The sequence below is a fragment of the Ictidomys tridecemlineatus genome, chromosome 9 (assembly GCF_052094955.1).
Source record: "Ictidomys tridecemlineatus isolate mIctTri1 chromosome 9, mIctTri1.hap1, whole genome shotgun sequence".
Classification (NCBI taxonomy): domain Eukaryota; kingdom Metazoa; phylum Chordata; class Mammalia; order Rodentia; family Sciuridae; genus Ictidomys; species Ictidomys tridecemlineatus.
In genome coordinates this window covers 116,906,064-116,932,538 of record NC_135485.1, presented here as the reverse complement: position 1 = coordinate 116,932,538, position 26,475 = coordinate 116,906,064, and the positions used below count along the sequence as shown (strand labels likewise).

Here is a 26,475-nt window from a genome sequence, read left to right as displayed (position 1 = left end):
TTGGTCAGGTCTCTTCAGGCTTATTTGGCCGTGGTAGGTTCTCAGACTTACTTTGTTTTTGCTAATCATGACAGTCTTGAGTACTGGCTAGTTATTGTGTAGAATGCCCCACTATGAGAATGTTGGAAGTTTTCCTCATGATGAAGCTGAGGTTGTGAGTCCAGGGAAGGAAGACCATAGGGGTAAAGTGCTATTTTCATCACATCAGGTCAAGGCTATCTACTGTCACTGTGCCTTGTGACCATTGACACTGGCCTTGTTTACCTGGCCAACGTGATATTTGTCAGGTTTCTCCACTGCAGAGTGACTGTTTCCCCCTCTCCATATTCTGCTTTGGTAAGACGTCACTATCCACCTATGGAGTGGGGAATTGTGGTCCTCTTCCTCGAGAGCAGAGGCTCTCCATAAATTAGTTGGGATCCTTCTGCATGGGAGAAATGTTTAATCTTCCCATTTATTTGTTTATTTGGTTATTATATCAATATGAACTCCAGGATATTTATTTTTTTACTTTGGATTATAATCTAATAGTACTTCATTTAAAAAAATTGTTGTAGCTCAAATCATCCCAGTTTTGGCTATTGGGAGCTCTTTCTTATCCCTGTGCTCCTTTTATATACCCCCATTTATGTGGGGGGTGCTAGTTTGAGCACTCTTACATTCTGTGCTACAAAATGCCATACACACACACACACACACACACACACACACACACACACACAGAGAGAGTCATCTTCTGTATTTTTTTTTGCCCAAGTCCCAGAGTTAGTTGTTTCCTCATTCATAGAATGTTTGTTTCTTGGGGTGTAAAGGAGAAATACCTTTTCATTGTATTTTCTTTTGGATATTTTGAATGTATCTTCTGTGTAAAGATAAATTTTAAGAGATTATTTTAGTGGCATAGTTAGTTATTTTAAGTAAGGCCTTGGAAGAAAAGAGAGGTGGATTTCTAGCATACTAAGCAGATTGCTGGCTCAGTGACTAACGGGACATGGGTTTTAGGGGAGGAGTAAGAGAGCAAGCATGACTCTTCAGTTTCTGACTTGAGAAGACAAGCAGAGGATAATGTGGTGACATTACCCAATGTAGGACAAGCCAGAAGCCCTTCAGGGAGACAGATAGTGAATAATTTTTAGCTAGAAGTGTCCACAAATTCTCCACTGGTGAGTAGCCTGCTGTAATTTAGAAATAGAAAACTGACTCAAAAGAGATGGGTCAGCTGAAATTCAGAAGACTTGGATCTGCGAGCAGCATGAGGTTCCAAGGGCTGGGATTGAGACAGCGTCATCGAGCCTTGTCATCTGCCCATAGTTCAGCTCTAGGCTTTCTTCATCAAATCATAGTAAGGAAAACGGTTTTCCCATTCTTTTTGTAGCTGCATTTCTTCAGTCTTTAAAAGTGGTAAAACAAATAGGTCGGTATGAGGAACATTTGTAGTATGTACTTTTCAAGTGACTCTACCAGATAAGAATACACATCATCAAAGTGTTCAGATAAAACTTGTGTTTCAGCTACTCTGCAGATACAGGATGAACTCTGCCCAACATTTGGTTTGGATCAAGACTGATGATGTCACATACACATACTGTAAGGCTGTGGAAAGGCTTTTTACTCACATAATGAGGGTTTTCTGGAGAGAGCAGGTGACTTCCCAAGTTGGCCAGAAAAGAGCTTGAGAGAACAGGGAAAAGAGACTAAACTTGGGTTTTCTTGGTGGTAAGACTGTGAGTGTTTCTTCATGTGGTTTAAACCTCCCTCTGGCACCAAAAGAGACAGCACCTGGGCTTTCCCATCAGTTTGCCGAGAGGGAGCAGAATGAGGCCGGGGGATGGGATGAAGCTTCAAAGCCATCAGCAATAGAATATCAAAAATGAAGTCAGATTCCTCACAGTGTAGGTCACCATGGAATAATGCACAATGATGTCCCATTTGTACCTGAGCCTCTTGCTGACTTAACTGATTCAGTGCTTAGTAAAGAGAGGAGCAGGAGTCAAAAGGACAACACTGCTTTTTATTTTTTCATTTTGTTTTTTGGTGCTAAGAATGCACTCTACCACTGAGTTTCATCCCCATGTCTAGGTATTATTTTTTATGTAGGGGAAAGGCCCTACATGCTGTTGACCTTTGCACCTGTGCACATGGGCTAAAGCTTGAACTTCAGCATGAGTCTTGGTCACATAACCTGGATAAGAAGATAGGAGGACTCTGAGGAGCTGCTAAGAGGGCATCTCCCACTCACTTCCCTGTCTCCCCTGGGAGGCTGCCATGAGACAATTTCTCTTCAACTCCACAGTTCTGATAGGGGACTTCTGCCCTGCCCTCTTCAAATAGAATTGCAGAATATAAAAGTACTTAGCTGCAGTTTAGAATGAGCTCCCAGCAATGAGTGTCCCCCAGCTTGCACTGCAAGCATTGATCCCTTTTGTGTTGTTACCATTTTGGGTGTGGGACAAGTATCTCTGGGAGCTGGTCCCTTTGGCTTAGTCCTTCCATCATTTGGTGATAAATATCCAGGTCTAAAAATGTCTGCTTGTGTCTTTACTGCTGAGGATCTGGGCCTTGACCTTGCTTTGCTTTGCTCATATTATATTTGTTTGATGTCCTGTAAGGTGTCTTGGACAGAACTTAGTTTCTTTATTTCTTTCCACTTCTTATATTTCAAGTTAGACCTTTGGCATTTTCCTGGAGTGAATATTTGCCATCTTCACTTTCGCAGGCTTGTTGGCTTTTTCTTTCACGTTAGCTTTTTCGGTTCTAAACTTGCATTCTTATATATCTGCTTAGGAAAAATTAGAATCAGAAAGTAATGAAAGTAGCAGTCAAACCCATAAGGGATCTAGAAATAAATCTAAAGAAAATGTGTGATATGTGATGGAGAAATTTTTTAAACTTTATTAAAAGACCTAATTGGGTGGAGTGAAGGATCACATTTTACAAATTAATCTATAAATTCAGTGTAATTTGAGTTAAAATCTCCTGTAAAGTCAGACTAAACTTCTACTTCATATGGAAGAACAAAGGACCAAGATTATATATTTTTCATAAGCTTTTGTAGGCACTTCATTCTTAGATCCCAGACTCTGGTTAATAGACAAAGTCAAAAAACTTGGTTAAATAAATGCAGAGAATGAATTGATCACCTAGGGTGGGCTAGAGTTTATGTCCCCGATAAGAAATTAAAATTTGAGATGTTTTGAAATCATGGTAGTGAGAACATTGTCTTTTTTATTATTCAGGGGACTTTATAGGAATTTTATTAAAACTTAAAATGGCATTTTTGAGGACCTTTTAAACTCCTAAATTAATTTTGTGGTTTGGGAATTAAAATGTGTTATGTGTAATTTGATTTGCCAATAAAATAATATGCTTGGTTTATTAAAAATGAAGTTTTCCTCTTAGATAATAATAACAGCTCTATTCATTGACCCATTAAATGCTTCTATTTTGTTGTCTTTAGAGTGTAATTACATACTAGACTAAGTCACCTTACATATTTTCAAGTTTCTAAGCAAAAACTTGAAGAACTTTGAGTCTCACAGTGAACAAAGTCCATTGTGTTTGGGATGTAGTACCCTTTCATCCAACAGATAGAAACAGATAGAAAAGGTACTCAGAACAATACCACCAAAAAAACAAAAACAAACTTTAAATGAAGGTTATGAAGGTTGGTTTAAAAGAGAAAATCTAAATACTGTATATACAGCTTTAGCCACAGGAAACCTTAAACAAATTCAATATGTGAATTCATCTAGAAAGTTGTTTCTCTACTTCTCTGTTTCTGTTACACTCACTGATTGAGACAAACATTATTGTCCTTAACTGAATTGTTGGCACAGTATTCAGTGAGCATCTCATGGAACAATCTTCTAGGGTATGGGGATAGATCAGTGCTCAGAATACACATGAACCCTGATCTCATCGAATTTAGTCAGTTAAGGAGAGATGGATGATAAACACTGAAATGTAGGCACACACTTATCAATGAAGGAAAAAAAATATATGGGGTGCCCATGAATAGCCCTCTGAAAGCATGAAATTTCAGCTGAGACTTTAATGCCAGTAGGGACTCCATGAAGTTCCCATTAAGTCTCCATGAATTCTCTGTGAGGATTGGTTCAAATACCATTTTAGGGATGGTATAGTTATTGCAGATACCTAGGGTAGGAATAGACTACAGATTTGTGAATAAGGAATAGAAAATCCTTGTGAATAAGAATAGAAAAAAGACAGCCAGATTTCAAAGAGCATATCTATAATCAAAGGCTAGCTGCCTTCTTTCAGGTAAGAGGCTGAGACAGGAGGATTGCAAGTTCAAGGCCAGCCTTATCAACTTAGTGAGACCCTGTCTCAAAATAAAAAATAAAGGGACTGGAAATGTAGTTCAGTGGTAGAGCACTCCTGGGTTTAATTCCTGGTACCAAAAAAAAAAAAAAAAACAGATAGAGAGAAGCCAGTTGTGGTGTGGAAAGGGTGGTATAAGATGAACTTGGAGAAGAAACATGGGGTCGATCCCATGAATATGTTTTTTTTTGTTTTTTTTTTGTTTTTTTTTTTGATGGGAGCATTTCCAAACATTTTCCTTTGGGTGGCTGCAGAAGACAAGAGAAGATTAAGGGTTATCTGCAGAATACTTCCCCCATATGTCTCCTTGCAAGTTGAAATGTGTTTGATAGCATCAAAACCTTCTGCTTTAGGCCTTAGTTCGGACCTGCCCTGGGCTTACTGTAGTCCTGTGTCAGCACAGGGTCCTGAGAGTGTTGACTGTCTGATACTATGATCACATTTTTCTGCAAAAATAAGTAAATCAATCTCAAGATTCTCCCATCAAAGAAATTGTAACAGCTTCTGAGTTCTTGACTCTTATACTTCCTCTTCCCTGTGGCAAGGTTGTTCCTTGTGATTTGCCACATTCTGTGATTCTCTTCTTCATTTCTTGGGAGTTTTTTTTTTGTTTCTTCTCCCTCAGAATGTGAGCTTACCGACAACCACAGAGACTTACATACTCAGTTGTGTTTACTATTCTGTCTCCCAGTGACTTATAAAATAGTTGACATATAGTAGATGCTCAATGAGTATTTGAATGAGATGGGGAAATATGTCCGCCCATATATATAAGTAGAAATACACATAGATTTTTTTAAACTATTGATATTATTTAATTCTTTCATAGAATGTCTGGGGTATACCTCCTCTGAGCCCTTTGTCTCAGTTGAGGTATCTGTTTTCACAGAGGTGTTCTTTGAGCACTGATTAAAGAACTTACCCCCATTACTTAAAGAAAATCATAGTCATTTTATTTTTATATTAATTACTGCAGTCTGAAATAATTTATTCCATAAGTATAAACTCATGTAAGCAAAATAAGTCATTGAAACAGAAAGCATATTTAGGACTAGAAGTTGCTCTTTGACAAACAAGGGGACTGCCAGTGGTTGGAGGATAGGAGGATAAGAATTGTGTATTTGGAAATTGGGGTCCGGACACAGGCTACAATGGAAGGAAATACTTAATTTCACCTAAAAGAAAAAATAAGAGTAACGAGGTAGTCAAGAGGTAGAAATTCTTATAAGTAAGCATGATAATGTGGCATTAGTTACCAGCTTAACAATATAAAGTTTTTATAAGAACCATGTTATCAGAAATCTGCAGTCTCCATTTGATTAATAATTTATTCTGCATAAATAATGTGGGGCCTGATAATTTATGCACGTGCCTTATCTGTGATCCTTATTTCCTTTAATATGGTTTCCTTTAAAAAGGATTCTTTGCTGTGTAGAAATCTTCATAAAACAAAAATTATGGACTCCCCCTGCTGGATATGATTGGTAGAACCTGCAAATTATGTTACTTAGCATATATGTATTTTTTTTCAAAGTTTTTTGTACTAAAATACACATAACATAAAATTTGCCATCTTATCCATTTTAAATTTACAGTTTAGTGGTACTAAATACAAACCTACTGGTGTGCAGTATGTAACATGTAAGGACTCATTTACCTCAGGTTTCAAATTCAAAATTTCCTTCTTCACAGCCTCACTAAGCAGCCTTTTGATCACACCTTTCCCATCGCCAAGCTCCTCTACATCTTCTTCCAGCAGTTATCAGCGCCGTTGGCTTCGAAGTCAGACGACAAGTTTAGAGAATGGCATCTTTCCAAGGAGGTGAGTTTCAAGTTTGTTCTTGCTGGGGAAAGTGCTAGCGTAGGCAGCGTGATGGGGCCCCGCAGGGTGATCGCGCTCGCCTGCTGTCAGTGGGAGGAACGGGAATCTTCAAGGAGCCTCAGTGTAACCAGAAAGTTTACAAGTTAGACATTTGAAGGAGAAAATAGATTAAAGCTTACCAAAAGATTCTGATTTAAAAGACACTAGGAAATATCTCAGTAGTTGTGCCATGTTTGAGCTAGGTTTGGTGTTAACGTGAGTGTGCACTCTTTTTGAGTCCCTTACAAATGTAGCTCTTGTAAGTCGTGCAGGGTGGGATAAATCTCTTCCTTGGAGTGATATGATATTTGAAAATATGACATATTCTCTATTCATATTAGTGGTTTATTCTTATTGTAAATCTTAAATTTACCAACTGAACAGGCATCAATATAATTAAAAATATAAATGACATCAAATACTTTCTACCTTCATTTCTGTTGGTTTTGTAATCTAAACTTCAGTTATGTCTAAAACATATTTTGATCTTAAATCAGTAGCATCTAAACTCTTCTTCTATCACCCCAAAAGGGAAGTTTTATACATAACTATAAAAATTCACTTCAATTGATTTAGTAAATTAACTAGTAATGACTCCATCGGGATCTGTGAGAGTGTAAAAATGATTTGGCTTCGTGCCTGCATTTAACCTTTTATGCACTGGTAGGGAAGATGATATGCACCTAAATAATGGTATAAAGAGACTACATGCTATAGGGAGGCATAAAGTGCTTTGGAACTCAAGGAAGGAGAAAACACAATGATGGTTGCACAGGAAGTGGGGAACCCTGTGGAGGAGAGGGCACTGAAAGGATAAGCAGAGAAAGAAGAGGTTAGAGCATCTCTTCTGTTCCTCTCACAATTCCAGGGAGCAAGGCAAGAAGAAAAAAGTAGAGCTGCATTATTCAATAAGGAGCTGATTTTTGGTTGATGGACTTCGAGTGAAATGGATGGGAGCTTGCCACTTGTTGTGAGGACAAGTCCTGCATGTTAGAACAAGTTAACCTGGATTCTAAGCACTGCTTCCGCATCTGCATTAGTGATAATAATATTAGTTTCAGCCTCAAAGGGTTGTTCAGATAGCCAAATAAGGTACAGCAAGTCAAGTGTTAGCCTGGACACAGCATATGGTGAATAGAATATTGGCCAATATGATTTGTTTGCTATTGCTACTGCTATCACTGTCATTGCTATTACTACAACTGCCAGGAGTTGGCGCCACCACCAGCCCCACCCGGCATTATGATAGCCGTGACCAGAAGAGATGGATCTTGGAAACCCTCACTCTTAGCCATCTCTTTGCTGAAAATGCCCTTTAATTCCTTCAGGTTTATGTCCCAAGTTGAGTATAGCATTTCTCCATTCCACTCCACTGAAATCCTTCAAAATTCTAATTTGAAGTAAGGACTGACATTGGGAATTAATCAATCTCTAGTGAATTTCTACCTTAAATAAGACTCTCACATTCAGAAAGCCTATGAATACAGTCAGGGCTGATATATAATTTGTGGGACCAGTGCAAAATAAAAATGCCAGGCCCCTTGCTCAGAAAACAGGAAAAATGCTGTTAAAGGTACTGAAAAGTAAAATTTTGCCTTTAAAAATAATAGTTATAAAACATAATAGAGATAACAGTGATATGTAAATAGCAACATAAACTTATAAATTACAAAAAATATTTTTGGTATAATTTTATATATTGCTATAAAAAATACTTAATATGAAATCTTGATTTATTGTAAGATTTTTCAGGCTTTTCTGCAAATTCACTATCATTGAAATTTCTACTTTAGCAACTTGTCTTTCAGTTGATATTGAAAGTGGCATTAATCATTCCTGGCAAATTCAGAGTGGCAAATAATTTTTTATAGTTATTTAGAGAAGGATCTTTCTACTGAGGCGTTGGGATGTGACAACATTGGGATGAATGACTGATAAACTTTTGATAAGGTGATTCTTATGGAACAGTTTTCTAAAAAGATTAAATTCTTCACAGAAGTCCATTTTGTGTTAAATCTGAATTTAATTATAGATATAAATTTGTATGTGGCTATTTAATATTCCCTTTGATGTTTCCTAGAACTTGTATTTACCTTACAAGAAACTGAATGTCCTCATAAGCTGTTCAAAATGTCTGTTTATGCATTCTGTTGCTATTTCTTCAAATATGAGGAAACATTAATTTTAAAATGATCTTTCTCATTAGTAATTTGCCTATTGAATGTTCATATAGAAACAGTGAGGTTTTTTTTTTCTGTTCAATACAACAGACTTATTAATATTCTACTTCTATACCTGTGAATATTGCTTTGTAATATTGCAGCAATTTTCAGAATCAGAGATGACAGCTTTTTGAAAGATTCTAATAACTCCCAATTCACTTTATTGCAGTGTCCATGTGTATGTCTTTGCTTTGTGATAATTTACTCCCTTAGGGCTTAGGTCAGGAAGTTAAATATTTGTGTAAACTCCTTAGGGAAGGGCTCCAATGGTGGATGGAAAAGCTGGCCTCTTCCCATGGTTCCTGTCAGAGGCCCTCCCTTCTTTTCTCATTCCTCTCCCATAACTGGCCACTGTTGCTTCTGCTGTTATTACTGTCATAGCCATCAGTCTGGGTCCAAGTCCAGCCTGCCATCTTGGAACCTTGTGGCACCCTGTCCTGCTTCAGATGTGTTGGTGTAAGTCTGACTGTCAAGCCTGAACCCAGCCATGTATAGACTGCTGCCCCATATCTTCCCTGCTCATGTGCAAATATCATTGTCACATTAGACTTCACTTAAAGGACACTAATGCAAAGATAAATTATTAAGAATTCAAGATGCCAGTTGCAGAACATTATACCAATCCTGGGGCCTTTCTGAGAGCAGATTTAATGCCCATGAAGCCAGCCCTGAGTATAGTATGTTGAACATTGAGAATATATATGTAGAAGACATTTTGACTTGATTATCTGTACCTGAAGATCAATCTCTTCATTCAAAGGATGTTGCTGTTAATCCACTCCATTTTGGCAAGTAGTGGGTAAGAAAATCAGTTTCTTATACTAGAGACAAGAGAACAGTAGGTATAAAAAATTATTACTTCTGACCAAGAGAAAATTCACAGTAATTGAAAACTTCTTTTTTTTAATCATTTTTAATATTGTTTTTTAGTTTTAGGTGGACATAGTATATTCTATTCTTATGTGGTGCTGAGGATCGAACCCAGCCAGCACCTCATGCATGCTAGGCAAGCACTCTATCTCCGAGCCACAACCCCAGCCCCTGAAAACTTCTTTTCTAAGAGAATTAAAGGCAGTCAGGAATGATATTTGAATCCATAACAGGTGGCACTTCACTGACCTCAGGGCCCCCTGCTGTACCTGGTTTTATGCTTTTGCAGCTTGGGCATTTGATAGGTGGTATCAGCAGTAGTACTAGTAAGGAAAGAAAAGCCACAAAGATTGTGCCACTCAGGCCATTGAAACTTCAAAGGAGCAAGATAAAATAACCCAGAAAGCCTTTTGATTTGATTTGTTTGATTTATAAATGGAATCAGTCAGTCAGGCATGATGGTCCACACCTATTATCCCAGCTACTTGGGAGGCTAGAATGGGAGGATAACAAGTTGGAGGCCAGCCTGAGCTTAAGAAGACCCTGTCTCAAATGAAATGAAAGGGGCTGGTGACATAGTTCAGTGGTTGACTGCTTGCCTAGCATGTGCAAGGCCCTGAGTTCAGTCCCCAGTACCTAGGGGAAAAAAAAATGATTGAACAAACCATATGAAGTTGCTGATGGGATGTTCTGTGACAACAAAAGTGTCAATTTCCTGTGGTCCAATGTAATTCATAAGGTTCATTGTAAGTCAAAGCTGACATAAGTAACAAGCCAAGTAGTCCTGATACAATGATAGGTTGTTGAGAAATATTAAAATAATTATAGTTTTTGCTTTATCTGTGACCTTAAAGTACTTATAATGTACATAAATGTGTATTCAGAGCATTAGTTAAATTCTCTTTATAAGGAATAAGATTGTGTAGGGTGGTTGGTATTGTTTTGATATTAGACTTTCCCCAAAGCTCTTGTGTAAGATAGTGCAAGAAATGTAGAGGTGAAATAATTGGGGTATGAGAACCTGAACCTAATCAGTGCATTAATTTGCTAATAGGGTTCAACTGGGTAGTAACTGTAGCCAGGTAGGGTATGGCTGGAGGAGGTGGGTCTCTGGGGGGTGTGCCGTTGTGGTTTATATTTATATGTCCCTAGTGAGAGGAGCCTCTCTCTGCTTCTTGGTGTCCATGTCTTGAGCCTCTTTGCTATGCCACACTTCCACCATGATGGTCTGCCTTACCTCAGGCCCTGAGGAATGGCATCTGCCATCCATGAATCGATTGAGACCTTTGAAACCATGAGCACCAAATAAACTTTTCCTCCTCCAAAACTGTTCTAGTCCGGTCTTTTGATCACCACACTGAAAAAACTTAACTAAAACAGTGGTCTTTCTGCAACCTGGAGCCCATTAGCTGATCTGGTTGCTTCTAGCTTCTTCCCCTCAGTGCTCCAACTGTTGTAATGCCTCAGATGGCATGAGCACCAGCCAACAGATGAGGAATGGGGTCAGAGTTTGGTCATTTCCAGTGCCCAGTAACTGAACCTGTAATAGAGACAGAAACTCTGGGTTCTAACTCTAGCATTGTCACTAAGAAGCTTTTTGTTCCCCAGGCAATTGAGTAAGCACCCTGCCTCAGTTTGTTCATTTACAAATCAGCCTATGCACCTTACATGGTTGATGACCTGTGGGAAAAGGTACATGGAAGTATTGGGCATGTATATTCAAATTTTTAAAAACATTCTTTTATTATGGAATAATTTTTAAAAATGGAATTATGATACTATTCGATCTGACTTATTCCAGTTTTCATAATGGATCCAAGACTATACTCAGTTGCTTTAGAATTTACTAGAGGATATATGTAGTGAAGCAAGGAGGATTGCTACTGTTACAACTATGGAAGTTTTGCAGAAATTCAGCAGGTGGCGCTCTCTGCTACGTTAAACCAAGGAGAGAATTTATTGGGTAGAACTGAAGATAATGGATGAAGGATAAAGGTGCAGAGTTCAGTGTTTGTAACTATTAGATTATTAAAGATCATGTTGGCCTAATGAGGAGTGGACTGGTATGAGAGTTTACTTTTGAAAAACAAGAGACATAAGTACAAGCATGTTTAACAGTACAAGCTCAGGAGTATTTTTTTTATAGACAAAAGAAATAAACTAGTGTAGGAAAACAAGGTTTTAACAGAGGTATTTTAGAAAAGAATGGTGCATTGTGTGAAATCACACATTCTAAAAGATTCTCAAAGAATTTTTTCTGATGAGGATGATCTAGGGATTTCTTGAAGTGTATAGTTGATGGTTTATTATAAAATGTAACATTAATAGGCTGAGGTTGTGGCTTAGTGGTGGAGCACTTGGTTCGATCCTCAGCACCACATAAAAGTGAGTGAGGCACTAGGTTCGATCCTCAGCACCACATAAAAGTAAATAAATAATATAGATGTATTGTGTCTATCTACAACTAAAAAAAAAATTAAAAAGTAACATTTACAACCTAGAGATCGTGTGCTGCCAGTGGTGAGTCTGAAGTGAGAGCATTTTACATACTAATCAGCCATACCTGCATCTCTGAGAACTTGGGTGAAGTTAAGGGACATAGAAGCACATCTCTGAGATTAGAACAAAATTTAAAATTAGCTTTTCTAACCATAAAAACTTTTTATCTGTTTATGTTTTATAAAATCTGGATGTATTTGAACTTTATAGGTCGTGAGTACCGCACCAAATATAGGACCAAGGACAGGAAGCTAACTGCCTTGAATTCTGCCCAGCATCAGGAATTGTGTTATAAGGCAGCAGTACCTTCCTGTATTTGTCAGAGATAGAAGCTAAATGGTAGTGAGAAAGAGAAAAGAAGTTGCATACCTACCATGTGCCAGGCAGGGTGCTTTCCTTTACAATGTTATATCCTTTGCTTTAGTGTCTTTGTAGAACAAAGCAAATTAATTTTTTTATCCTCACTCTTGCTATTAGCAGCTTTGTGGCAGCTATTCTGGCTTTTCACAATAGTTAAATAAGAGATTTTGTTAGGCCATAGTAGTGAGGATTATCCTATAAGACAAATTGTGAATACATTCAGAATTTATTCACGTCATGGTTATTTTATCATAGAAGCAGAGTCTCAAAAGAATCATAAGTTTTTGAGAATTTCACTAAAACAGAAGAGGTGATTCTTTCTGCTTGGGGAATTTCTCAGAGAGCTCAGTCAATCACATGGCTTAATCTGAGCACTGAGAGGAGTTTCATCTAGTGGTCTTAGTATCTTTGGGAAAGTTAGCCTGGAAAGCCAGTAAATATTCAAATGCAATGCCTGTGTTAGAATACTGTGTACAATTTTTCCTTTTTTGACATTCTTATCTGTTGATGTCAATCAAAACAAAGGGCTTATGAATTTTGAGTGAACAGGTATTTCATACCACTCCTAAATACCACCAGTCTACAAAATGATACAGAGGGAAGGGTGAGAGTCTAACAATGGTACATTCAAATTAACTTTTGGTTTTCATTTGAGTTTCTTTTCATGTTACAATAATAATGTGTGGCAAGCCAGTGTTCTCATTTTTCACACAGGGAATCATAAAAGAGAATGAACGGGAAGTAGATAAACTCTTTACCAAGACTCTGAGGGTTCTTGATAAGCTTTCTGAGTGTTGTCCTTGGCATGACAGTTGACCATCAGTGTGACTCATTGATGCATGGCAACTTTTCAAACTTTTTCTTCCTCCATTCAGGTCCACTGATGAGACATTTAGCTTGGCTGAAGAAACCTGTAGTTCTAATCCAGCCATAGTTAGGAGGAAGAAAATTGCCATAAGCATCATCTTTTCCCTGTGTGAGAAAGAAGAAGCGCAACGGAATTTCCAGGACTTCTTTTTTTCTCATTTCCCCCTCTTTGAATCTCACATGAACAGGCTAAAGAGTGCAATTGAAAAGGTAACAACATCATAATCTAATGTCAACTGGAGAAGTGATTATGGGGTTTTAAGGATGGCAGAATCTCTGTTTATGTACCAGATCACCTTCCTAAGGAAGTTAAGTCAGCCCCAGCAGTGATGGGTCCTTAGGAACATTGATGTTAGCTACCAGATACTGGTTGCTTTAGGAAAGGAAATTATTGCTTTCTAATGACTGAAGGCATGATTACCTTGGGTGTGCTTAACTTATTATAATTCACTTTTTTAATTAATGAAGCCCAATAGATAAGTTGTAAGGTAGTTTCTTCTTTGAGTGATTGGGCTTGCTTTCTCTCTACCAAGGCCATGATCTCCTGTAGGAAGATTGCAGAGTCAAGCCTCCGTGTCCAGTTTTACATCAGCCGTCTGATGGAAGCTCTGGGAGAATTCAGGTAAAGTCAAGTTTTGACAAATCTAACAAGAAATTGATGAAGAGCAGCAGTGGCAGCAGCCATGGATTTTAGGATTATAGGGAGAATTGAAGGGCTAGTCACTTCAGTGGCTCCGCCCTTCAAGATGGAAAGAGACCAAATGGAGCAAGAAATTTAAATAATCCAACACTAAAGAATCTTTACCCCTACCTGACAGTTCTTATATGATTGTTCTGAACAGAGTAAGTGGAGAAAACTGACATTTGGTGTGTCTTATAAGTCTGTTCATTGTCTCATGTCATCCAACAACAATTCTAGGAGTAAGCACTACTACCCCCATTTTACATATGTGGAAAACTGAGTTCAAAGGTGCTCATCCAGAGCACATAATGGAGAGCATGCATATCAGCAACACCTATGTTCCAGTTTGCCAGCACAGTTCTAGTTTGTATCCACTGTCTTCCCGTACATGTCCTTGTCTGGACGTTACTTATCTCATCACCCTCATATGTCTTCATAGGCAGTTTCTAATTAATGACCTTTGTACTCTGGAATCCACTTTTCTAGAGTCCTTGCTCCTGGTGTCTCTGTAGAAAGGTAATCTGTTCTGGGTAGCAGGTGGAATTCTCTCCCACCATGCCGAATTGAAATTGTTGCACCATCTCTTGGAGCTAGTCATGGTAGTGAATGGAATCTCACTCCAAAGTAGCCATGTAATGAGTCAAACTGTTACTCCTCAGCTGAGGGATAAAATATATTTTATAATTTATAGAATGTTAGGACATTTTTGTGGTGCTTAAGGTATCTGCTAGTCAACTGTATAATAACTGCTTACAATGAAGTCACCATGATTTTTGAATGTAAAGTACTCAAGTAGCACCGTAGGCATTATCTGATGATTGTTAAGACTTAAGTCACATGTTTGAAGAATATTGTGAAGTTGTGCTTTTTGATGGCAACCTGATGATTAGTAAACCTCCCATAGTTTGTTTGGGCAATACTAGAGTTACCTGTTGCTCTGCTGTGGTCAGACTCAAAGCTGGATTTTGCTTGAGTCTGGGTACTACTATAATGAGAGTATTAATTTTTCAAGAAACTGAAAGAAAAGAACTAAAAAGCTTCACTGTGTACATAGATGGGTCCTATTTTTCAACAGTCACAACCGCTCAAAATGGTGACAGAATTAAGTTTCAGCATTTAGAGTCCTTGGTTTCACTAAATGAATTTTGGTGCTGTTTACTGGTAGCTTGTCATTGCTACATAACTCAGCAAATACTGTGTTTTTGTATTACCAAGGTGGAATTCTCTTAGGTCCCAGATCTTTCATATACAGTCGGAAAATCAAGTCAATATGTCTCTTATATCTTGATTTTGGATGTGTTACCAAATCAGAGATATATTAGTCTTTTACCCCGTGGAGAGCCTAAGTTTTTCTACACATTGAAAAAGCACTTGTAACTCATGTAGCTTAAAGCAGAGCCCTCCATGCCCGGCAATGAGACCTGAATTCACATCCTAACCTTGCCATTAAATATCTGTATGTCTTGGCAAAGAACCTAATCTTCTCTAGGCCTCTGTATAAAGTTAGTATGTAGTATAGTAAAGAAGAGCAACTTATATAGGTTTTTTCCTATAAAACAAATAGAGTGCTTTAACTAACAAAATCAAAACATTATTCAGAAATTGGGAGAGTTGAATTAACTGATCACATTTTTAATATAGTATATACTTTCTCCCTATGTCTCCTTTATTATAAAAATGGTTGTATGATACCCCACAAATATGTATTTTTATGTTTTATGTATAGGTTAAAATATATGAAAATTTAAGTAGTTGTAGTTTCTGACACAGAATATGGTGAAAATAAATTGTTTTTACAATGAATATTTTATGTTAGAGAGTTGACATACTTTTTCTGAAAGGGGTATCTGTCACATCTATTCAATTTTACCATCATCCTACAAAAGTAGCATTAGATAGTATGTCAGTGAATGAGTGTGTGTGTGTCCCAGCCAAGCTTTATTTACATAAAATATAGGAGTCTGATTTATCCTGTAGTTCATACTTTGCTAATCCGTTATATATACTTCTTGAATCTCTTAAGGACTGCAGAGATCCAAATTTTTCTCCTTTATTCTTTCTTTTTATTTTTTGGTACCAAGAATTCAACAATTCAACCTAGGGTCCCTTAACTACTGAGCCACATCCCCAGCCCTTTTTTATTTAGGGACAGAGTCTCTCTACAGCCTCACTAAGTTGCTGAGGCAGACTTCAAACCTATGATCCTCCTGCCTCAGCCTCCCAAGCCTCTGGGGTTACAGGCATGTGCCACCATGCCCCATTCTCCTGTGTTCTTTTGTACCGAGATTATCTTAAAATATTTGTGACTGTTTTATGCATCCCTTCTCTCTCTCTTTCTCTCTCTCTCCTATAGAGGGACTATCTGGAATTTATATTCTGTTCCAAGGATAGCTGAACCAGTATGGCTTACTATGATGTCAAACACTTTGGAAAAAAACCAGCTCTGCCAGCGCTTTCTCAAGGAGTTTACACTTCTGATAGAACAAATCAACAAAAATCAGTAAGCTTCAACTCTCTGGAGGCTTGTATGTGAATTCTATAGCCAGTGCATGTGCTGCATAAGACATGCCTCATCCAGTATTGACTAATCTGGTTGTATTTTCTTCCATTTCTCCAAGGTTTTTTGCTGCCTTACTGACTGCAGTGTTAACCTACCACCTGGCTTGGGTACCAACTGTCATGCCTGTTGATCACCCTCCCATTAAAGCCTTCTCAGAGAAACGTACCTCTCAATCAGTGAACATGCTGGCCAAAACACATCCATACAATCCTCTCTGGGCACAGCTGGGTTAGTACCTCATTTGACTGTTCAGATAACATAGGGGCAAAATTGGAAAAATGCTAGAATGTATAGCTTATATGGACTGTCCAACCCAGTAAGTCAAAAATTGTCACTGAGCAGGGAAATAATAGAAGAGTGACCCACAGAATCTAATTGTCAGACTACTACCTTCATTTGTTTTCCCCCTACTGAGAGCTTTGTTCTTTTAAAGGAATATGGGCAGCCATTCTCCATTTCACAGTGCCTGTTCACTCTAGCACACGATTTCTTAACCTCAGCATTATTGACACTTTGGACCAGATAATTCTTTATTAGTTGAGTTGTGTGGGGGTAGGAAGAGAGCATCTTAGGCATTGTGGGATGTTTAACAGCACCCCTGAACTCTGTCTTATAGATACCAGGAGAACCCAAAGTTGTAACAATTAAAAAATGTCTTAAGACACTGTCAGATGTTCCTGGGAGAGGGGCAGCTAAACAAACCCTGTTTGACAACCACTGCGCTAGAGGGTGGCTCAGATGGGAAAAGAATAAGACAAAGAGGAAAGTAGAGGCATGCTATAATCTTGTCAGTTATAGCATAAGTAGAAATTAGAGGTGGTATTGACTTTCTCAAACCTTGTCCTGAGGCATGGCATAGGATTCTGTACCATGGTTGGTGGGTGGTTTAGAGTTTGGGGTTTGTGAGAATCGGGTTTGCATATTTGGGCTCCTGTGGAGAAGAGGCATCCTCTAGAGCCTCGCACGCACGCTCTTTACCAGACCTGTGCTGCACATGGGGAGGGGGAGTGGAATACCTCTGGGAGCTGGCTGTCTCACAGACAAAGCAGATCCATATTCACATGACTAAAGAGCATCCTGCTTATGGCTTTAATAAGGGTGTACAAAGGGATGCAGGAGAAACAGTGGGAGGTGAGGAACTTGAGGGCCAGCAGTCTACTCCTGGGTCTCAGCCTCCACTGGCAAGTCACTTAGTTTCTCTGTGCCTGTTGTTGTTTCTTCTTCTACTTGTCCCCTTCTTCCTTTCCTCCCCTTTCCCTACCTCTTCCTCTCCTCCTCCTCTTCTTCCTCTTTTTTCTCTTCCTCTTCTTCCCCTCCTCTCCTCATTTGCCAGGCAAGCACTTCACCACCAAGCCACACCCCAGCCTCATGCTTACTTTTGCATCTGTTAGATTATCAAGTGGGGTGGTGATGGGACTGACTTCCCGGTTGCTGTGGGACTAGAATGGCTGTATAAAGCACCGTTGTTATGTTGCTACTGCAAATTTATATTGTGGGGTCCCTTGAGAGAAAGAAAGAGTATGAGGGGGATTTTCAGGGAAGGCTGTACTTGAGGAAATGTAAAATGGAATTTTCCAGAAAGAAGAAGGGGAAGGAAGAAAAAAAAGAAAAACTAGGGAAGAGCATTCCAGTCTTAGAAAACAGCATGTTTAAACAACAATATCAAAAGCTGAAGCAGTGAGCCAAGCACTCTTTTAAGTGCTTTTTACCCATTAATTCATGTGTACACTCCTACCCTATTACTATTGTTCTTTTTTTTTTTTTAAGTATTTTTCAGTTGTAGAGGATTGAACCCCGTGTCTCACATGTGCTAGGCAAGCATTCTACCACTGAGCTACAACCCCACCCCTATTGTCCTTATTTTAGAGCAATAAAAATATCTTCTTGTCCTTGTGCCCTTGGTTATGAGATGTGTAAGAAGGAATATGTAAGTCTCATGGTGGGGAGAGGAGTGTTAATAGATGTATTCTTTAAGCCATTTTAATACAATACTTTAATACTTGATGCAAATAACCCACACTAAGCTCAGGAAGACCTCAGAACGTGCTTGGCTCAGCCTTGCTCATACAGTTCTTCCTTGGGAGGGTAGAAGGTTGTTCTTGTTATGAGACAGTAGCCTTTTAAAAATGTAGTATTAAATGGTGAAGGAAAGGGGGCTGGATATTAAGGAAATATAGTATCTCAAGCTGCCGGGTCACCAATTTAAAAACAATGCTAATTAAGCAGTTTGCATTTAATTAGATAAATGTATTTATAATTAGGCATGCTTCTTATTTGCAGCTGAACTAATTGGGAGCCATTAATTCCCTGTTTTCAGCATAACAAGGCAAAATCCCTTCCTGTGGGTTTACATTTGTCATTTTTCATTGCAGATCATGTGTTATTGAAGGTCTTCAATTCTTCCTTCCCCCAAACAATCCAGTAGGGGTCTAGCTATTGATGATTAGAGTAGTGTGAGGAGGAGACAAGGCCCTGGTGCAAGAGAGGACTTGCTGGCTTCGGAAAGCCAATTGTGAATGATGGTTGAAGTAGAAAAGATTCTGTCTGGAATCATTTCAAAGACTTCTCAGAGCTCGCCAGGACAGTTAGCACCACGGTGCCCACAATTCTGTATGGCTTCTCAGTGCTTCCCAGCCAGGGAGGGTTGAAGAAAGAAGGTGCAGCCCCTTGTTTTCACTCTCAGGAGCTTAGTGATCTGTGTCTCTACCTCACACAGCCCCTCTTGAAAGGGCTTGTCCACAGTGAGGATCACTACCTACTAGTGGGCTGCAGAAGCAATTTAGTGTGTTGAAAGGCATCTTAGAGGTATAATTTTTGTACAGTGCGAGTTCCAGAGGGCATATGAGGCTTCTCTGTAAAATGTGCTTCTTTGTTGGCATGAGGACACAAAGTTTGAAAGCCACTCTAAGGTGACACGGATGAAAGAGTCTTCTGTCTACCTCCTTTGGACTTAATCAATGTCAAGGGTTTGTGGAAACAGAATGCAGCTTTTCTTAAAAGATGTTTCATTTATTTGGGGGGGCAGAATATTTGAATTACTTTTTCATTTTTCTACCTAAAGTTTAAGTTACATTTTTCAGAAAGCAGTATAAATTAGACTTTAAATTAGCTAAAAGAAAAAAGAAAAAACACCTGGTCAGAATTGAGTAACCACATTTAAATAAGCCAGGTTCACAAAAGAAATTAGAAGATATCTTGAGTTAGTGATACAGAGATGCTGGATGGGGTGGGAGCCCTTTGCAGGGGCTCCAAGCAGACAGGTGAGCACAGTGGTGTCCCATCAGCACACCTGGCTTCAGTCTCTTCCCTCACATGCTCACGTATCCGCCAGCCTTTGTTTGTTCCTCTGTCTTTACCAGGCTCCTGCGTTCTTGTGGCTCCCTGCCCTGATATTTTCTGCCCTCTGCTTCTAGTTTCTATTCCTGTCATTGTTTCCCTCTAGACCTGTTTTCTTTTCCTCTCCCTGTCTCCTGGGTGCTTTCTTTTCCCCGTGTTTTGCCCCCCTGGATTTTGGCTGTACTCTAAAGCCCTGCAGTTCATACCTCTCTAACTTACTGCACCTCTCTCCTTTCCCCTCCTTGCCTTTCTTCCCTTCTCACCTTTCTCTTCTGTAGTTTTCTCTCTTCCTCCCTCGCTGTCACTGCCTTCTCTCTGCTTCTTTAATTCTTCCTTTTTTCTTCTGCTTCGCTTCTGATTTCTGTCTTTTTCCTTAAATTTTCATTAATTAAGGTAAAAAACATGTCACATACAGTTTTTCATCTTCACTGTCTCTGAGTAGACAGTTTGATAGTGTTAAGTATATTCACCTTATTGTGTAACTTCTTCATTTTTAAAAATCATCCCCATGAAAGCAAAGCAGTCTTCTCTAAAATTAGTAGCTTCATTAGTCCAGGACTCAAAAATTGCCTTCTAGTCAGGAGCCAATAAATCTTTGATTTTTATGGGTCTATTATTTTAATGATGCATTATTTTATGAAATTTGTCCCTAAAGTAATAACATTCATTGCTCTCATTACTTTATATATTTTATTATAAATTTTAATAACTTGCTTTTTTAAATCTTTTACTACTTATTCCTTGGTCATTAAAACTCACAATACTAAAAGTTAAATGGATTGTTAAAAAATAATACTGTCATTCTGAGCAGCCTTTCTCGTGTGGTTTGTTATACCAGATTTTGAAAGTGTTAATTAATTACTCCTTAATTAACATTGAGGATGGTTTAACAGAAATGTCCCATAAATTTCTGAAGTGACTATAATATGGGCACATACAGTCAGAGGAGAGTAACAGAATGTGCTCTTGGTCTATGAGGTTTTCTCAAACCAAAGCCTGAGCATCACACTACAGTCCCTGAATCACTCTTTTCATTTTTAGGATGATTCCTCAGTGAGTAGCAAAAGTTCTATTAGCTTACAATCTAGTCTTTTTATAGAGAGGATGTTTTTTATTATTTCTGTCATGTTCTTTAAGTGTTCGGAAGAGCCATACACTAGGGAATACTCTCCAAAAGATGTACTTCCTTGTGGTTCCCCAGGGAGAAGCACTTTTGATGGGTTCTCATAACTTTTTTTCTTTTTCTTCCTTTTTTGGTACTGGGGAATGAACTCAGGGGCACTTGACCACTAAGCCACATCCCCAGTCCTATTTTGTATTTTATTAGAGACAGGGTCTCATTGAGTTGCTTAGAGCCTCACTTTTGCTGAGGCTGACTTTGAACTCACGATCTTCCTGTCTCCACCTCCTGAGCTGCTGGGATTACAGGCGTGCGCCACTGTGCCTGGCCTCATAACTTTTTCTTCAGCCTTAATCTGTTAACTTTAGGTATTTTTTCTAATATATGTTTTTATAAATACCCTCCTGCCTCTCTTTGGCACATATATACCTCAGATATATACTCATCTGAGGGTATTTATAAGGGTATATACTAGAAAATAAAAACTTCCAAAATTTTCATTTGTAAATGTTTACCATATAGCAACTTTTTTTTTTTTAACTTAGTATCTTTTCTGATTTTGATTTCTTCCAGTGTTCTGGTTATTTTTTAATGGTTTCTGACTCCATGTTGGTTATGGCAGATATAATGAACAGTGCCAGTCCAGTCAGTCAGTGTTGTGTTTGGTCTGGTTGCATATTGAGAGCACTGGTCTTAGCCCTCCTTGGGCTAGCCTGCTGGCCAGCAGGCCTCATGAGCACAGCACCACCACTGCCAGGCACCAAAGGTAGTGGCTGTGGCCTGGCCAGGCCTTTCCAGGCTGCCTCTTCATTCTGGAGGAAAACAAAAACATGGTCATTTCTAGAAATTAGAAATCAGGTTTATCTGAGGAAGTAATTCTAGGTTGGCAATCTTAGTCATCTGTTCTGCTCTTGTCAAGACTGATATATTGATGCATGCTAACCCAAGAGGACTTTGTCTTGGTGTCCATCTTGACTCTCTAGGTGACCTTTATGGAGCTATAGGCTCTCCAGTAAGACTGACTCGCACCGTGGTGGTGGGGAAGCAGAAGGATTTGGTCCAGCGCATTCTTTATGTCCTGACCTACTTTCTCCGTTGCTCTGAGCTACAAGAGAACCATCTGACCTGGTGTGGGAATCACAGTGAAGGTGACCAAGTTATAAATGGGAGCAAGATTGTAACAGCCTTGGAGAAAGGAGAGGTGGAGGAGTCCGAGTATGTGGTCGTGACAGTGAGAAATGAGCCTGCGCTGGTACCCCCCATCCTACCAACAGCAATGACTGAGAGAAGGAGCCCCGGGCCCACAGGGTTGGCTGGGACTCCAGAGGGCACTGACATTAGAGACCTGGATCCCAGACCTGAGAAAGAAGGAAAGAAGGGGCCAGACCAGGGATCTGAGGCTCATAGCATGGGATTCCAAGAGCCAGAATTAGACAGTTCTTGGAAACCTCATCCCCTTTGTGGGGATGAAGGAAGTGAAAAAGAGGCACCATATGATGTCCCTTCGAGGTTTCCCAGGTGTGCCATTCCAGGGGCAGAAAAGAAGATCAGCCGGCCAGCTGCCAACGAGGAGCTGAAAGAGGAGATAACTAAGAAGCTACCTGAGCGGTCAGCAGCCTGGCCTTGCCCTTGTCCTGACAGACATTCCCGAGAGAACTCTCCTGTAGAAAAGGTCACTTTCCAAATTGGAAGCTCCCTATCTCCAGAGTCTGACCTTGAAAGCCGCACCAAAAAAATGGAGGAGCGGCTGAAGGCTTGTGGACAATACCCAGAGGTGGCCAGTATCTCAGCCGAGTCCAGTGTGGCTGCTGACGTGGCTGAGAGCCAGCAGGTTTCTAGGTGCTCCTTCAAGCCTGGCTTTCAAAAGAATGCCTGCTGTCCTCAGAATCGATCTTCTGACGGAGAGGAAGGTGAATCTGACAGAGGTTTTGCTGAGGACAGAGGTATCAGACCTGACGTGGCAGCAGATGCTGGGCAGCTCAGCCAAGCTGTTCCCACTGACAGTGCAGCGGGAACTGGAAGGAGAACACTGGAGACAGCTAGAGGTTTGTATTTGAAAGATGTGGAAGGACCTTCATTAGAGCCTGCCCCCGACAGGTGTGTCCAGCAGGACTCTGGCCTCTTGGTTGCTGCAGATGTCCCCTGTGGGGATGCCGATAGGAAAGCTGACTTCAGGATCGAAGGAGACATTCCCAGAAACGAAAGCTCGGATAGCGCCCTTGGAGACAGTGATGATGAAGCATGTGCTTCAGCCACATTGGATCTAGATCACAGTGGTGACAGGACTGAAGGGACCTTAGAAGTGGAGCTGCCTCTGCCAAGGTAATGCTGGCAGGCTGGGAAGCAGAGGGGACTGGGATCTAGTGTGTTCCTGGCCTGACACTGTGATCATGGTGGCTACTGTGGGCTACTTTACACATGGTACTTTCCTTTTTCTCTTAAAATATTAGAATTGTTTATCAGATAAATCAATACAAAAGTTTTCCAACCGGGGCTGGGGCTGTAGCTCAATGGCCTAGCATGTGTGAGGCACTGGGTTCTATCCTTAGCACCGCATAAAAAACTAAACAAATAAAGGCACGCTGTCCATCTACAACTGTAAAAAATAAAAATAAAAACTTTTCCAACCTGCTCCTCCTCCAAGGAAGCTCACTAGCTCAGGGTGGCACATCTCTCTAAGGGAGTACCGGGGATTGTCTCTGCAGCTCTTCTGACATTTGGGGAAAGGCAAGGGAGGTGGTGTGCGGAACAGGGAATCTAATTCTCTGTGGTCGCATGGAAGGTAGATAGCTGGCAGCAGATGCCTTGACTCAGAGGTGGTGGATCACACTTGCTGTGGGCCTCCTCTCCTGCTGCTCAGAGCAATGTGAGGTGGTTGGGAAACAACACCTCTTCCTTAACACTCCGTCAGATTGATTATTTGGTCTGTGATGACTGAAAGCAGTAATTAGAGATTTCTTCTGTTCTTCTACACTGCTGTGAGTACCACCCTGTGCAGATAGGTCAAATTCCTAAAGCCAGACTCTTGGCAAGAGCCCCCCTCCCTCCCAGACCTTCTCTTTCACTATTTTGACAGACGCCTGGTGGAACGTATGAGGTCCAAGAGCAAAATCTTAACTGGTTGTGGAAATACTTAGTTTTTTTTTCCAGGCTTCCATTTTTAAAGAAAATTCCCTTCTATTAGTTTCACTCTCCTCTTTTCTTATGCCATTGATCAGCTTACGGGAGGATTGGTAAAAAGTCAACCACCCTGAATCTGTTTTATTTACTTGTGTCATTGGGATTTTTGTTCTGTTTGGAATGCAAAGAAGAAAGTACCTACATTTTTAACTATGTGTTTTAATGTGCCAAATATTGTTTTAGGTCTCAAAGCATCAGCAACCCAAATGTAAGAAACTTTGGCCGCTCTCTCCTGGCGGGTTACTGCCCCTCATACATGCCTGATCTGGTGCTTCATGGGACCAGCAGTGATGAGAAGCTGAAGCAGTGCCTGGTGGCTGATCTTATCCATACAGTGCATGTAAGTGACCCCTGCTTGAAGCCACTGGCCACTGAAAAGGTGTTGGCCAAGGCTGTGGCCAGCAACAGGTGTTTAGAATAAAGAGCCTTTAATTAAGGGATTGTTTTTAGAGATGTGACCAGGGTTATGGGAACCCACAAGGGCTGGTGAAGCACCCAGAGACAGGCTATAAGCACGCCTGGGCCAGAAGAAGTAAAGGGAGGGATCGTGACAGCAGAGCTGTGGAGAGCTGAAGTCTGGGAGAGAGGCTGCTGGCTGCAGTCTCCCTTCCCATCCTCTCATCCTCCTGAGCCCAGCTGGAGGCCAGAGAGCAAGGGCGTAGCTGATGCAGATACGAGGCTATGGTCCATAGAGGTCAGCCTCCTGGGGTCTAGAATAGGACAGAGAAGGGCAAAGGGGGTGGGGAGGCCAGGCAAAGAGAATAAATAGCACAGATGGTGACAATTATACACCCTCACAGGGAAGACTGAGAAGATGTCACATATGGTTTATTTTTTATTCGAGCCTTACAAGTTCTTAAAAGTAATTTATTTTAACTGATTTGTCATTAAGTTCACTTTGATGGTTGCGTGAGGATGACTGTATAAAGATTAACAAGTCTTTCTGGAAAATTGCCTTGTGGCTTCCGTTAAGTGCTTTTCTGCTATCTGCAGCGTGACAGGAACTGAGCAGTTAAGAAAACTGTGTCAATCTGATGGGCCTGTTTTTAATTGAGCTGCTTTTGGGCAGATGTGCAAAAATAGATGTTTTGCATTAGAAGCATATTGTATCTTGTGCAATAAGGGAAAGTCTTCATTACATTAAGAAAATTTAAAGTTGGCATGTTAGCTAGCCCCCTACCCAACAAGTTTTCTTTTTGCAAGGTGGAACTGAAGGCATGGCATATTATCTTTGGCCTTGGGCATATCCCCTGTAAAGGCTAAACACACATCAGACAGGCTAAATAGGCTGAGGATATTTGTGTGAAGTGGGAAGAAAAGCTCAGTAGGGAAGCAGATGTCCTCCAGACTCCTAGGAGGTAAAGAGTTGAGGGCAGGGCGGGTGTAAGCTGAGGAAGGCCCTCCCAGTGTACATGTGCACCCAAACATTCCTAATTCCACCCTCCTTTGTGGTCAGAACCATCCCTTACCAGGATATTCCTGGAATGAAGCTATGAAATTGATTTTGTCTCCTTAAATAAGATCACCATTCCTTTTCCATAGTTAGCATACTTACTTATCATTTCAGAAGTCCATACACCAATAACCCTTGTATAAAAGCATACCCTCAGCACATGGCATTATCTGAGTTGTCCTAAATGCTGGGTGATACCAGGCAATTTTATAGATTGCACTTGTATGTTTAGTAGCTCTCTGGAACATTAAGGTGGCAGGGGAATAGAGGACCTCATTTCCTTTTCTGCCAGCATCTTATGTGTTTGTATCCATATTTGCAAAACCTGTGTTTTCCTTCTGCTCTGCAGTTTGATTCCTGAGAACATTGGTATTGCTCATTGGACCTTTCTTCTACTAAGCCCTGTGTTCTGCTTTTAACTCCGTTTTCTTTTTTTGGTTGAGCAGGAGTGGGTACTGGGAATTGAACCCAGGGGCACTCAACCATTGAGTGACGTCCCAGCCCTTTTTTATTTTTCATTGTGCGACAGGATCTCACTAAGTTGCTAAAGGCCTTCCTAAGTTGCTGAGGCTGGCTTTAAACTTGAGATATGCCTCTGAGTTGTTGGGATTACAGACATGTACCACAGCGCCCAGCCTATGTTCTGCTTTTGACAGAGGCACCAGGAGATTGCATGTGAGCTATTGGGATCATCTTCTGTGATATCTTACCAAACTGGGGAATTTTGCCCAAATTCCCTAGACTAATTCATTTTCCAAGAAGGAAATGTAATCTATTGGATTGATATCCCTCCTTAACTTACTGTAAAACCATTCATGAAATTTTAAAATATTTTCTATAGACTGGCAAATTACAATTTCTGAATATCAGATTTTCATTGGTGACCATTAGTCTTAGATTTGGAAAAAAAAAAAAACAACAACCATATTTGCCCTATCATTCTTCTTAAAGCTTTTCCTATTTCATCTTCTCTTTTTAAAAGTAGTGTTTTCACACTGTAGCATTTCTCATTTCTTTAAACTCTGCAGTCACCCTGAGAGAGATAGTTATTATGCACAGTTGCCTATATCATTGTCAGATTGTGGGTACATCCAAAGTGCAGCCATGCATGGGTGTTAATAGGA

The 26,475-nt window shown here is 40.0% G+C and overlaps 1 protein-coding gene across 6 annotated transcripts in view; it reads left to right on the top strand.

Annotated features, from left to right (window-relative positions):
• The window catches only part of Fnip2 (folliculin interacting protein 2), a 112,804-nt gene that overhangs the window by 65,701 nt on the left and 20,628 nt on the right, over positions 1-26,475 (top strand). For all 6 annotated transcript variants that reach the window (XM_078021953.1, XM_021730282.2, XM_021730281.3 and 3 more), the window contains 7 exons: positions 6,034-6,163; positions 13,029-13,230; positions 13,554-13,642; positions 16,056-16,202; positions 16,321-16,490; positions 21,702-23,040; positions 24,082-24,238. In XM_078021953.1, coding sequence (XP_077878079.1) covers positions 6,034-6,163; positions 13,029-13,230; positions 13,554-13,642; positions 16,056-16,202; positions 16,321-16,490; positions 21,702-23,040; positions 24,082-24,238 — 2,234 coding nt within the window. The remainder of the gene's footprint in view (positions 1-6,033; positions 6,164-13,028; positions 13,231-13,553; positions 13,643-16,055; positions 16,203-16,320; positions 16,491-21,701; positions 23,041-24,081; positions 24,239-26,475) is intronic.